Source organism: Chelonia mydas, chromosome 3 (assembly GCF_015237465.2).
Source record: "Chelonia mydas isolate rCheMyd1 chromosome 3, rCheMyd1.pri.v2, whole genome shotgun sequence".
Classification (NCBI taxonomy): Eukaryota; Metazoa; Chordata; order Testudines; family Cheloniidae; genus Chelonia; species Chelonia mydas.
In genome coordinates, this window is record NC_057851.1 from 7,241,202 (window position 1) to 7,255,993 (window position 14,792).

The 14,792-nt window shown below is 44.0% G+C and overlaps 1 protein-coding gene across 19 annotated transcripts in view; it reads left to right on the forward strand.

The window, feature by feature from the left end:
* HMBOX1 (homeobox containing 1) overlaps positions 1-14,792 on the forward strand; it is a 159,619-nt gene that overhangs the window by 127,736 nt on the left and 17,091 nt on the right. For 4 of the 19 annotated variants that reach the window (XM_027825686.3, XM_027825688.3, XM_043542086.1 and 1 more), the window contains 4 exons: positions 9,455-9,537; positions 11,221-11,316; positions 12,548-12,642; positions 12,856-12,957. In XM_027825686.3, coding sequence (XP_027681487.1) covers positions 9,455-9,537; positions 11,221-11,316; positions 12,548-12,642; positions 12,856-12,957 — 376 coding nt within the window. Of the gene's footprint in view, positions 1-9,454; positions 9,538-11,220; positions 11,317-12,547; positions 12,643-12,780; positions 14,400-14,792 lie in introns of those variants that run through there. The other 15 variants (XM_007063251.4, XM_043542089.1, XM_043542087.1 and 12 more) reach the window with 11 other exon arrangements.

Consider the following 14,792-nt stretch of genomic DNA (forward strand, 5'->3'; position numbering starts at 1 on the left):
CTGCAGGAGCATGAACACAGCCCCTTGTGGGACAGGCAATTTATATCCATCAGCAATAACCAAATGGGAGCTGGTGTTGAGGGGTTGTCACTTCCTCCCTCCCCTGGACAAATGGTGGCTATAACACAGGGCGCTGTTCAGGCTCCAGCAGGTACCCAGAGAACCCCACAGAAGATGGAATATTTCACAGCTCAAAAGCTTCCTTGACAAATAGAAATGAATTACATGTGGAAATGATTAGGTGGCCTGAACCCCAGGCTGCTAGAGTGGCACCCTGTACTAATGGTTCCAAGCCATGGGTCTGTTTGGCAGTATTGGTGTTTCAGGCTTTTGAAACTAATACCCTAGACCCCCTCTCCTAGCCCCAGTGCTACCCATTCTTACACTGCTAAGGAGCTTAGGTTACTTCAAACCCTTGTCTTTCCAGCAGTTGGATGTGGAGCAATAAAACTCCTACTGTGGATCAGTGGGATCACAACAGAATGGGAGGCTGAGGGCTTTAGTTGGTGTATATAAGATCTTGGCCTGGAAAACTAAACTGAGCAAAAACAGCTATTGCTGGAATTCAAATAGGGGCACCTTGGTGGAGATGTGTAAATGTACATTACAGAGCCCTGGGCTGAGGTAGATTCTCTGACTGTCATTGTCCCAGGCACATTATCCCTGAAAGAGAGGTTTTCTCTGAATCTGCAATTTTTCTAGACTTCAGTGTTATTGAAATGAAACTGCTTCAAGGATATCTCCATTCTTTCCCATCTTATGGATTCTCATTTCATGTAAATTATTTGGCCACTTTTCATTTTAATCCTTTACTGTCATTCTCTGCAAAAGAGATCATTTGGTTTCTTCGCTGAAGGTGTTCAGTGATTACTCGGCTGACAGCTGCCCTTTGTCTAGAAAGCATAATCCCTTTGCAGGATTTAGTTGTGCCTGCTTAATCACTATTTTTCTTATCTTCTAAGTTTGCTTCATGGCTTTTCTTCTGAAGTTTTAGGGAACTTCCAGTATTGTGAATGGAGTGTTGTCTTGTGGTTACAGCTGTGAACTAGAATTCAGGATTCATGGGTTCTGTCCCTTTCTCTGGGGGGGAGTGTACTCTAATGATTACAACAGGGAACCATAAATGAGGACTCTTGAGTTCTTTTCTGGGCTGTGGCAGGGAGAATGGATGGTGGTAACAACAGGGTGCTCCTAGGCTCTGTTCACAGCTCTGCCACCAGAGCTGTGGCCAGTGGCAAGTTCCTTAATGTCTTCGTGCCTCAGTTTCCCCATCTTTGAAATGTGTATAATATCACTTACCTACCTTACAGAGATATTGGGAAGCTTTTAGGGCTTGTCTACATGGCACCAGCAGCGAACTAGGGGGATGTGATTTTGAGAGTACTCTAATGTATTGGATTGTAACTGTCCCATGTAGATCCTGCAAGCACACTCTGAAAAAGTACCTAGTGCGTGGTAACATAGTCCTTTTGCACCTTGTATGCAAGCCCTTAGTTGTTTTGTTTTGTATTATGGTATCACCGATAGGGCCAGATGAGATTGAGGCCCCGAAAGAAGTGGAGGAGGGTGTAGATGTAGCATACAATATTTATAAACCACTTTAAGATCTTTGCATGAAAGGTGTTACAAGAGTGTAGGTTAGTATAGTGGGAGTGTGGTTTTTACTGTTAAGGTTGCATAAAATTTTCCATTCTAACCTGTTTTTCGTTGCTTGTAACTTTCTGAGATCTTTGTCTTTTTAGACTGGAAAATTTCAGTCTGCTCTGCCCGGAGTAGCTGACAGAATTGCTCGATCAAAGTATAAAAGCTGAACATGGTGGGGAGAAGGAACATTGGGGATTACGAATGTTGATGGGAGGAGCTGTCCAGGAGACTGGATGTGGAGGAAAATGTGAGTTAAGTTAATAGGAGGGGCAGGAATGGAGTTGTATCAGGCTATTAGAGGCTTGATGGGTGAGTGGGAGGAATTCAGATGCCGCATAGGGTTTGAGCTAGAAGGGGCTATGGACAGAGGGTGAGAGAATTGATCTCTACTAATGCAAACCTCCTGTGGTTATTGTGCCAGATCTGAGAGTGAATTTGTCGATTTAAGTGTGAAGCAGGGGGGTTCTAGTTCTGCTTTAAACTTAAATCTCAACAATCTTAACTGACTTCAGAGTAGCAGCCGTGTTAGTCTGTGTGAAGTGAGCTGTAGCTCACGAAAGCTTATGCTCAAATAAATTTGTTAATCTTAACTGAGGAGTTGCTCCCAACACCTCCTTAATGCCCACCCTCACCACATCCTGTGCATCCGCCATGAAACTTTGCTATTGGCGTGTCATTTCCTCCTCATCTTGTGAAAAGGGTTAGCTTGTCCAAAGGAGCCTGCTCCCACTCCTCACAAACCTGAGTTCTGTTACGGGTAGCAAGCATTGTTCCCTTTCCAAGGCACCGGAGCCAGCCAGAACATATGGTAGCCTGCAGCTTGTTAATAGTGAATTCAGTGTAGCACATAGCTATGGGCTGAATGAGAGGCTCACTAATGGCTTCTCCATTTTCTTCTCTTTATTAATATGTCTCCCCGTTTCTCAGGTGCGGAGCTTTTCCTGAACTTTTACGTTGGCTTTTGTTTGCTTTTCTTTACTAAGCTTGAGCATCGTCCACCAGGTACAGGGTTGTGGATCATCCAGCGCGTACAGGAGTACAACATCAGGCTGTCACCTTATAATTTTAGTACATGACAGTTTTTCCCTCTCTTTCTAATTTCATGGGGTTTGTTTTATGTATTGTAGATTTTTGGCAAGTATCTGTAAATGAAATAGAGTTTTCACAGGAAACCTAATACAGCTATTTGTGGCAGATTTGCAGACTTAATCTTTGGACTAGATTCTCAAGGGGAATTAGGTACTTAACTGCCCCTTTAGGCACTAAAGTCCAACATTTTGGCATCACTGGCATTCGCAAACCACCCCCATTCAGCTGTCGCCTAACCCTGGAGGCATCTAAAGTCCCGTAGGCACCTACATTTCTGCAGATGTATGTGTACACTGCCGACTAATTCCTGACGCTGCCGAACAACTCAGCACCTAGCTCATGCCTAAGCCCTGGTGGGTTTCTCAAACTAGACGTTCCCCCACCTGTGTCGCCTGATCCTGTAGGCATGCTCTCAGCACACCCAATCCACGAGGAGTAGGAAGGGAGGATGGTGGTAATGATGTCTCCCTAAGACCCAATAGCCCAGTGGATAGATCACTCACCTGGGATGTGGGAGACCGAGGTTCAAATCCCCAATCAGTGTTGGAGCAGAGCTTTAGGTAGACATTGGGCCAGGGAGAGCCTAGCAGTTAGTGCATAGATTGCAGTCCCTTATACTTCAATAAGAGAGATTGTGAAAGCCACACCACGCAATAGCCTACACCCCACTGGTTAGTATACTCACCAGTGCGATGGGGGACCTGGGTTCAAGGCCCTGCACCACATCAGGCAGAGTGGGGATTTGAAACTGGGTTTCCCACTGCTCAGGTGAATGCTCTAACAACTGGGCTGTTTGATATCTGTGTGGCCGTGGTAGACCCATCACAATTTTTCACAAGAAAGGGCTGGCTTAGGAGCCTGACTAGAGAGGGAGAATCCCGAGCAGAGGCACCTAACTCCTTTTGAGGGGTGGGACTTTGGCAGCGCCCCACTCAGTGTCTTGGCTTCTGTGAATCCCTTGCCTTGGCGCCTACCTCTTTCCATGCATTGCACAGGGACAGTAGGTGCCTAACTCTCAGTTGTGAATTCCTCTAGGCGGCAGGGTGCCTAAAAGTTAGGAGTTGCAACTCCCAGCGTCTACGGCTATGTCTACACTGTGCACCTTACAACTGTGGGGTAAGCAGTGTAGCCGCTCCTTGTCACCAGGAGAGAGCTCTCCCAGCAACAAAATAAGACCACCCCCAACGAGGGGCAGTAGCTTTGTCGGCGGGAGAATGGCTCTTGCCAACAGTGCACTGTTCACACCAGCGCTTTTTGTCGTTAAAACGTTTGTCATTTGGGGGGGTGTTTTTCGAACCCAATTACTAAGCCTAACTAGTTTAAAGCTTTAATAAGAGAATTTTAGGACAATATATCACCAACTTAATCAAGCAGAAGTAAAACAGAGAGAGCAGGATAGAGTAACAATCAGTTACCCAGTTCTGGGGTATAGGTAGGCTGTTTTTGTCATCATCAGGTCCATGCTGGTTCTCTCTGATAGGGTCCTGCTTGGCTCTTCCTCCTCCAGCCCCCTTTGTTATACACGCGTCCGTTATACCTTGTCTCGTAACATCAAGCAGGCACACGTTATTAAAACTACCTTATTTATAACCATTCGATTCTAAATATATTTCATACACGTATAGTAACTAACTCCAAATCCTTCTAACTCATCCATTTTTATTTATCCTGCTAAAACTCTAATTGGTACCGCCTTGTCTACTTTTTTTAGCCAGCTGTCCTTTTATTGCTTTCACATATTCCATTATTTCTTAAAACAGTTGTCTTATTCATACTTGTCTGCATCTTGTGGCCTTGGTTGACTAGTCCTGTCCAGTCAGAATCCATCCCCCCTAGTCTGTCTTACTAAGGAGAGTTGCATCTAGCTAATAAATCACACATTTGTCTAGTGTGCTTAGCCCTGTTACCTACACCAACCAAGAATCCACTCTAGGTAAGACACAAACCAGCTTCATGATTTTTTTAGCCTTTGAAGTTGTTTTACCAGTGTTTTGAGAGCTGTGTCAGCAACATACTTACAGGATGCAACAAATTCCTTTACATTTTCGTATTACACTGTTAAATATATAATATGTGTTTTTCTAACACAGTTCATTATACATTTCTTTACACTTTCTTTCCTTGTTATTCCCTTTTTGAAAAAAGTCCTGTACAAACACAATCCCCGCAAACAGGAATTTGTAAGGGAGGACAGTTCTGTGCTGAATATTCCATGGTACTGTATATCCAAGGGATGGTATGTTTCAAAGAATGAAAATTACATTGATTCCAGGCCTGGGAAATTGCCAAATCAAATAAAGCCCTGCAGCCTTTGCTGATGCTTCTGGGAGAGTCCCTGCTGCTGCCTGCATAGAATTTTAGAGGTGGTGAGCACCAGCAATTCCCATTGAAATCAATGGGCCCAAGTCTGCGTCCTTGAAAGTCGGTGGCCAGACTTGCCCTGATTTAAGACAGAATGGCACCAGGCATAGTATGGATTGTAGATGTGTGGAGTTTCTCAGGATTTAGGCCCAGATCCTCAAAGGGAGTTCAGAGTTGCAGCACTCAGCATTGCAATGGAATCTACAAAGCTGAGCTAAGCTCCCTGGACAATGAATGGAGAGAGATGGGTGCTTTAAGAATGGGATCCACAAAAGCCAGCACATTAGGTGGCTTCCTGCCTAAGCTAGCTGCATGCAGACAAGATGGGTGTGTCATGAGCCCCACCCCTCTCACAAAGTTAGGTGCCTAAATCCAGGCTGCAAAGAGGTCCCTATCTCTGCTTGCAATCCACAGCCTGGAGCCCCACTCCTGGAGCCAGGTGACTTAAGTGCCTAACCAGTTTCTTGTGAGAATGAGCTAAGCAGGCACCTAACTCAACCCCAAATAGGAGGAAGCGGCAGTGTATAGCCCAGTGGTTAAAGAACTCCCTTGGGATGTAGGAGACCTGGGTTCAATTTCCCCTTCTCCCCATCGAGCAGAATCCTACCTCCGAATAAAGTGCCCTAACCACTGGGCTATTCTGATGTGGGTCTCTCAGTATCTCCTGTTCAAACTGTTTCACTTTGGATAAATACCTAAATAGACATCGGGGCAGAGAGAGAGAATGACACTGTATCCTAGTGGTTAGAAACACTCACCTGGGACTGAGGAGTCCTGAGTCTGGTCCCCCTGCTCCGGTGATTCTGATTTATCCCAAGTGGAACAACTTCAACAGGGGAGATTGAGGGAGAGCCACATGAGAATATCTCATAGCCCAGTGATTAGAGCACTCACCTCAAAGGTGGGAGACCCCTGTTCAAATCCTTTTCTCTACAGCAGGCAGAGGGGGGCATTGAACGTGCGTGTCCCACGTTGCAGATGAGTGCACTGGGCTAAGCGTTATGATGGGGGCCCCCACTGCTGCTGCCTGCTCTGGCCAGATTTTGAATGGAACCCAGTCCAAAAGGACAGAAGGACCTAGACAAATTGGAGGTTTGGGCCAAAAGAAATCTGATGAGGTTCAATAAGGATAAGTGCAGAGTCCTACACTTAGGATGGAAGAATCCAATGCACCGCTACAGACTAGGGACCGAATGGCTAGGCAGCAGTTCTGCGGAAAAGGACCTAGGGGTGACAGTGGACGAGAAGCTGGATATGAGTCAGCAGTGTGCCCTTGTTGCCAAGAAGGCCAATGGCATTTTGGGATGTATAAGTAGGGGCATAGCGAGCAGATCGAGGGACGTGATCGTTCCCCTCTATTCGACACTGGTGAGGCCTCATCTGGAGTACTGTGTCCAGTTTTGGGCCCCGCACTACAGGAAGGATGTGGATAAATTGGAGAGAGTCCAGCGAAGGGCAACAAAAATGATTAGGGGTCTAGAGCACATGACTTATGAGGAGAGGCTGAGGGAGCTGGGATTGTTTAGTCTGCAGAAGAGAAGAATGAGGGGGGATTTGATAGCTGCTTTCAACTACCTGAAAGGGGGTTCCAAAGAGGATGGCTCTAGACTGTTCTCAATGGTAGCAGATGACAGAACAAGGAGTAATGGTCTCAAGTTGCAATGGGGGAGGTTTAGGTTGGATATTAGGAAAAACTTTTTCACTAAGAGGGTGGTGAAACACTGGAATGCGTTACCTAGGGAGGTGGTGGAATCTCCTTCCTTAGAGGTTTTTAAGGTCAGGCTTGACAAAGCCCTGGCTGGGATGATTTAACTGGGAATTGGTCCTGCTTCGAGCAGGGGGTTGGACTAGATGACCTTCTGGGGTCCCTTCCAACCCTGATATTCTATGATTCTATGATTCTATGAAAAGGCATGCTCAGAGCTCGCCTACCAGATCAGGTCCTGCGGGCGAGAGAGGTGGGCAAAGCCTATCTTTCCAGGCTTTGTGGGTCACCCTGGGGCTTAGGCAGGAAATAGGCATTCGTACACCTAGAGCAGCGGTTCCTGAACTTTTTGCCTGCATGACCCCATTTTCAGCCTCCCGTGAGCCCACACAGCATGCAGGATGCCATTACCAAATGTCATCCTCTGCACAGCTTGGCCTTGCATGCACCATACCCACAAGGCCATGCTGTGTGGAGCAAAATGGCGTCTGCACACTCAGGATTGCCACAACCCCATCTGCTGATGGCACAACCTCACTTAGGGTCATGCCCCCTCATGGGGAACAGCTGGCCTAGCGTGAGGCTACAGTGCGCATCTCTGGGCGCAGAAACATAGACGCCTAGGAGACTCGCAGCAAAAATGTAGGCACTGAGTGAGGTTTAGGTGCCTACAGGATTAGGTGGCCGCCAAGCCGGAGTTCCGTGAATCTCGGTGGAGCCCAAAACTAGGAGTTGTGTCCCTATGTTTGGGATTTAGGTGCCTACGTAGACCTGGATCTTAGTCCGTAAGAGAGACTCTCAACAAGAAACCTAGAAGAGGAAGGGTGGGTGTGTGTGTGTGTGTGTGAGAGAGAGAGAGACGGTATTTAGTACCCAAATCACTAATTTCTATATTCTGCTCCTCGCTTAAAAATGTAATTTCAATGGTTGCAGTTGCTCTCTAAGCAAGCAAATCAAATGGATGCACATTAACAGTACTTCTTGCTGTGCAAAATGAGCAATTTATCAAGGAGTAGCCAGCCCGCAGGCAGGGCTCCAATTGTGCGTGTAGCTGTAACTACAAAGTGCAGGGTGAGTAGCAGGGCTGGAAGGCAAGAAAAGAAAATTCAGGCTGGACATTTACAAAAATTTACTCACAGTGAGGCTGCCTTGGCTGTGGAAGAATCTCCAAAGCGAACTAGGGTGAGCGCTGTTACCTGCCGGTGTTCGCAGGTAGCTTGGGAACAAAATATTACAGGGAACAAAATCATGCTTTTAACAGCAAGGCGACCTAAATTGGTTTCATCCGTTTATTTATATATAGCAACTTTTAGCTGAAAAATCAGGGTATATCGACTATATGAAGTTATGCTGGGAGCAGAAGCGCACAAAGATGCGGTGGCGGGGTGCGCACCTGCGTGGGTGTGTGTGCGCTGCCTCCTTAATGAGTCCACTGCTACATAGTCTCCTGGTAAAAATAAAAAGCAAAATTTGTTCCCTTAAATACACAGCAACAATTGTAAGAGTCCATTACCAAGCTGACGGGGGAACTTTTGTAACTCTGACTTTTACTTTTGTAAAATAACCCCTACAAATACAAATATATTCCTAGGATGAAAACTGAAAAGCAATGAAGTGATCCCTGCATATAGGGTCTGAACCAGCACCATTGACTTCAGTGGGAGTTTGATTGGGCTTACAGTTTTAAATCAGTTTGTTTGAGCTTGTTAAGGCTAAGGAAAACATTTCTAATAGTAAAATTATAATTTTTATAGCAAAACTATAGGTATAGTAAAATAATTATCAAAAGCTATAGCACTAAAATGTTACATTAAAATAGTATCTTATTATCCTATAGTAAATTTACAATTATTAAATTGCAAATATAATTTTAAAAGTGCATACCAGAGTTAATTCATAGTTCTTAGAGTATTACTATATAGTTCTGCACTCACAGAACCCTTGTAAGAAAACCACTACATTCTCCCACAGTAATGACTCAAAACAGCTGTAGTTATGTGTTTCCTGGTAAAATGTGAAGATTTTGGTGGTCAGTGTGGAAGTAGATATGTAGTGAATGAGAGATGCTTACTGAACCCTGAGAATCAACATAAATATTGAACATTGTGCACTGAATGAGACGGCTCATGCAGAAAAAATAGTTGTTATCACATAATGGGGGGTGGATCACTTGATGTACCTGTGTTGTGTTCATTCCCTCTGGGGCACCTGGCATTGGCTACTGTTGGAAGACCGGATACTGGGCTAGATGGACCTTTGATCTGACCCAGTATAGCTGTTCTTGTGTTCTTAATTAAATGAGTAGTGGTGCCTCAGTACTAACTGTGGGGTTTCCTACCATAAGTGCTTCACTTTGCAATAGTATCTTTGGTATTTGCCGCATTTTCTATTTTTTCGTACATACTCACTTGCTATAGGGAACAGTGCAAGTGTGGCGGTGACATTTGGTTATCTAAGGCGATTGAGAAGGTTTTAAAGGGGAACTGTGTGTTCACATGTAATACATAAACATGCACATACTGTTTAACATAAAACTTAATGTGTCTGTATTGTCCCTTTAAGACCAGTGCATTTACTAGCCATTGACACCTTTTAGTGAAGCTATTTTGGTGCATTCATGTTTTGATTTCTGAAAACCTTTTTTTTTTCCTGAAGTTACTTCAATGAGAATCAATATCCTGATGAGGCAAAGAGAGAAGAAATTGCAAATGCCTGTAATGCAGTTATACAAAAGCCAGGTAAGGACCTGATCGCGCTGTTCTTCTCAAAGGAGTCTGCAATTAGATTTCAACATCTCCTGCTAAATTCAGCAAATCTCATTTTATGGCTGTTACTAACAATTTAGTGCTCTCAACCAGTAGTAAGTCTTTCCTAGAGTGCTGTATGGCTCGTGTCATTCACGCTGCTGTACTTGGATGAACATGAGGGCTAATGTAGTTTTCAGACCAAAACACTGATGTCTGAAAGTTAAATTTCTACTAATTAAAATAGTAGAGAGCTAGATGTGAAGTTCAGCATCAAAACATTTCATATATACAGGGTCATGTGGGGTATCCATAGGAAAGGGAACAAATTTCAGAGATTTGCATTCTTTAAAGCCAATTATTTTTAGTTTACTTTTACAAATATGTGCGATTCTTATCTGAGGATCTCAAAGCCCTCTACAAAAGTGGGTATGTGGCATTATTATTATTGTTATTACTGATCTCATTTTAAGGATGGCGAAATGTAGGCACAGAGAGGCTGTGACTTGCCTACGATCACATGGTGTATCCTTGGCAAAGTAGGGAGCTCTGGTCTCCTGATGTCCAAGCTTCTCTGTAGCTTCTAGACATGAACCTGCCCTGTAGGTTGTGTGTGTTAAATTGGGGGATCTCATTTCCCTTCCCCCTTCCCCCCCTCCCCAGCATCTTCTCCGTTCTTCCTGCTCCTGTGATGGTAGGAAATGAGAAATGGTACCTGGAATGGAGTGTGGGTATCTGATTTAGTTTGAAGCAGTGAGCCCACCTGCCTTTGCTTAGTTGAAATAGTAGAACATACCCAAACCTTGCAGATAACACATTCTGCAACGTTTGTTTACAGGAATTAAAAGTAATGCAATAAACCCAAAGGAGAAATAAAGAAAAGCTAGGACGAGACGTCCTAACATATGTGACAATTTTAGCATTAATGACTATAACTAGTAGGGAGGCAATCTAGTCGAGTGGACGGACCACTGTACTGGGGGCTGAGTATCCTGGGGTTCTATTCCCAGCTCTGTCACTGATCTGCTGTGTGACCCTGGGAAAGTCACTTCCCTGCTCTGTGCCTCAGTTTCCCCATCTGTAAAATGGTGATAATGATAGCAACCCCTTTCTAAAACACTTTGAGATCAGCTGATGAAAAGTGCTATATAAGTTGTTGTTATTACTATTACTAGATCTTCTCTCTGCCATCCTCATATCTCACTTCTTATTAATGTTTACTCCCTTTTCTATGGCACTCACTACCTTTGCACCTCAGACTCAGTAACCAAATTAGCCTCACATTATCCCTATGAGGCGGGAAAGTATTATCCCCAATTTACCTGTGGAGAATTGAGGCACGGAGAAGTGAAGTGATTTGACCAAGGTCATGCACAAATTCTGTGGCAGAGCTGTGAATTTAATCCTGGTCTCCTGAATCTCAGTACCTGAATCGGAAGAGCAGCTTTGCTCGCTATCACAGTTTAGGTCTGAGCTGGCTGTAGTTGCAAAGAAAAGCCCTGCATTTCATTTGTGAACTGTTCTTATGTAGTTCCACTCTCGAATGCTGTCTACTCTAAGTTTCAAGGGTTTATCACAGGGCAGGGATCTGCTGATCTTATATGCATGTGCAAAGTGTCATCCATACCTGTAAAACCCAGTAAACAACTGTGTGTTTTCTACTGTATATTTTCACAGGCAAAAAGTTGTCCGATTTGGAACGAGTTACCTCCCTTAAAGTGTACAACTGGTTTGCCAACAGAAGAAAGGAAATCAAGAGAAGAGCCAATATCGGTAATGTATCCGAGAACCTGCTTTCAGACAACCCGAAGGGCTTAAGTAGATAGGCCAGCTCGAGGGAGATGGAGAGTATAAGATTGAATTCTATTAATGCAAATGGATAGGAGCTCCAAGCATTTTTAATAGTCAGTTAAAGCACTTTTTAAAATAAATCTTTCACCTTCTCAACATTTCTAAACTATCATCAGGGACTCAGTTTACAAATGTCAGTAGTAGGACAGGAAAAATGATTCAGTGCTCGGCTGTCACTAGAGGACCTAATTTCTGTTTTAAGTCTGAATCTGATCAATATAGAAGGATTCATATTTCCCTAACACCAGATTATTGGCCCAGTCCCATTAGATGTCCCAAATGAAGCAAGAGAAGCAGTAATTTCTGCACTGGGGATAGGGGAAATTCAAAATGTACTGAGTTTAAAACCTTTAAAGTGTAGTCCCACTCTGAAAAGTGTCAGGGGGAAAGGGGAAGCGATTTTTAAAAAAGGGGTCTGTGTGTGTAAGTTTCTTGCCTCAGTAATGTCTAGCTCAAATGTACTCATTTTACAAGTCAAAATGGCGGTGTTTTTTCTTACTGCCAACCCTGTAAGATTCCACTGAGATCTGAAAGTCAAGATGGGTTCTTTACATCTCAAATTCCATCACCGTACCAAGGATTCTGCAGGCCAAATTCTTCCTTCGGTTACCCCGTTCCACCTATTGCCTTCAGTGGGTTTGCAGAGCCATAACTGATTGGAACATAGTAAACAATTCTGTTGACGGTGTGCAAGCTGGAATAGGATACAGCTCACAAACTTAGCTGTGTTGGTTCTGCAGACTATACAAAGTTTCGAGCTTCAGACCTGAAGAAGAGCTCTGTGTAGCTCGAAACCTTGTCTACCTCACCAACAGAAGTTGGTCCAATAAAAGATATTACCTCACCCACCTTGTCTCTCTCATATCCTGGGACCAACACGGCTACAGCAACACTGCATGCACAAAGGAGAGACTGTCCATTATAGACTAGATGGGGAAGAAGGAAGGTTTGATGATTAGACATGAAGAATGGAAACAATTTTGTGGGGCAACAGAGGTGAACATTCAACACCCACCCCAAATTGTGGAGAATTGAGAGGAGGAGGCCAAGAATTGACCTTGCTAGTCCACTTTCTTCAAATGCCTAAAAATGGATTGTCTTTAATTCTGGTAATGCATCAGATAATTTAGGGATCCATTTGCTTTTTTCGAAGAAGCAGCAATCCTGGAGAGCCATGGCATAGATGTACAGAGTCCAGGAGGCCATTCCAATAGCGATGACGTCGATGGGAATGACTATTCAGAGCAGGTAAGAATCTGAGCTGAGCTGCATGGCCCCAGATGGGAGACCCCGCATGTGACACTTCAGCATCATGGGGCCTTGTACCTCTCATGAGTCAGACTTCCTTCTTTTTTTTTTTCTTTCATGTAATTTTAATGGGGAAAGTGGAAGAGCACAGCTCCCCTGTTGAATGTGTGAGAAACCAGTATTCACCCACTTGGATTTATTGTCATACAACAGGACACTTGGCAAGTACGCAATGGGGAGGAGGAGGGAAGATGTTCAGAGGGAGGCAGAGAAGCAGAGAAGGTAGAAGAAGACAGGAGGATCTGCTCCAAACAAGCAAGTGACACCATTCACACAACACACAATGTTTGAAAAATGCTAGGACAGTGTTAACTCAAGCTACGCACCATGCATAATTCAAGCTGTCCTTATCTCTGGCACTGGTACAGTGGTTAACCTTCAAGAAAGGATGTACAGATCTTTAACCATTTCTGCAGTGTGTTGGCACAAACGTGCTTCCCTGTGACCTCAGGCACCCATGTTCTTATCCCACCTCTCCTTCTCCATCTTCCCCTGCAGAGTCAATGGTGACTAAGTCCATTTTGGATAGATTCACTTGACATCATGGCCTTGCTGAACAGTTCACTTAGATGGTTCTGCTTCCTTTGCTCCTTGTGTTCATGCTGCCACACCCAGGTGTCTGGGTTTTGTTGGGGTTTTCTTAATAGGCCATCCCTGGAAAGAAGTAGGAGATCTCATCTCCATGTGGTTACTGGGAGGCCAGTATGCTGGAGTAGCTACCCCAGTAGGCTCAGCCCAAGTCCAGTGGGACAGTGATTGGGTGAGAGGTGCTGGCATACCTGCTCTGTTTCCACCATCCTTGAAGCTGCTGCTGTTTCTTTGGTGGAGGACGAAGATCCTTTTATAGACCATCTCTGGGAGTAGTTGGTGGAGCTCTGCTCCGTATGGCTGTGCAAGGTCAGAATCTCCTAAATAATTGGTGTGATATATTTTGAAATTGCAGCCAAGCACATTTAATTGCATGCCTGTCAGATAGAGGAATTGATGGCTTAGCAGATGCATTGTTTAGAATTCCAAACCATTTCTTTCTTTCTGCATTTTTGTATTATCCAACATATTTTTGGAAAGAGAAATAATTTGCTTAATTGCATTAAAATTCTCTGTTCAGAGTCCTTAGACATTGCAGTTCTCAATGATCTAGCCCAGACTCCACTGTAAAGGATAATTAGGCATTAAAAGTTAAATGGATTACTGTGGAAAGCTGTCCTGATGACCATTTAACACCCATTCAGCCGTTAAAACCATAAAATCTGTGTTTCAGAGTATCGTTCAGACTCCAGAAAACTTTAAAACATAAACTTTATCCAATTACCATTAAAGTTAATAACATAACGTTAATACAACTTCAGAGGGATTGTGTTTTTTACACTTTCTCGGCATGATCTAGTTCACTTAAATGACTTTTAGGGTCAGGTATTCAAAAGCATGCATACAAGTTCTGATGTGCATGTGGGGTTTTGAACATCTGGCCCAAAATTCATGGCAAATTAAGAGATTCTGTTAAGCAGCCTCAGGAGTTTACTGAAAACTGGCATTTCTGTCCCACCAGCAATCACCACCTGCCATCTTGATTTAGAAATGATACTGTTGCAAATTCTTCATCATGGGCCTGATGTAATAATGACAAAAATATGTAGCATTTTTGCTCTCTAAAATGCTGTAAAAATGTTAACTAATTCTCACAAGACCTCTGTAAGGTAAGTAAGTATTTTTACCCCCAGTTCAGAAAGGTGGGAAGCTGATGCTTGGTTTGCCCAAGGTCCCAGAAAGAGTTGGTTTTTAGATTTAGGATTAGAACTTGGATTTTTGTGGTTGGGTTTAGTGTGCGGGTACTGGGTGACGTTAGCAGTCAGTGATGTACAGGAGGTCAGAACAGATGATTTGCTGTTCCCTTCTGGCCTTAAACTCTATGACTTTGTCTTATTCCTAGGACCCTACCACATTCACGGCCATGAAAAATGCGTCACAGATCATGATATCTGTGGTTTTGTGTGCTTTTACCCTATACCGTACAGATTTCACAGGGGAGACCTCAAATTGGGGGTCCTGACCCAAAAGGGAGTTGCAGGGGGTCGCAAGGTTATTTTAGG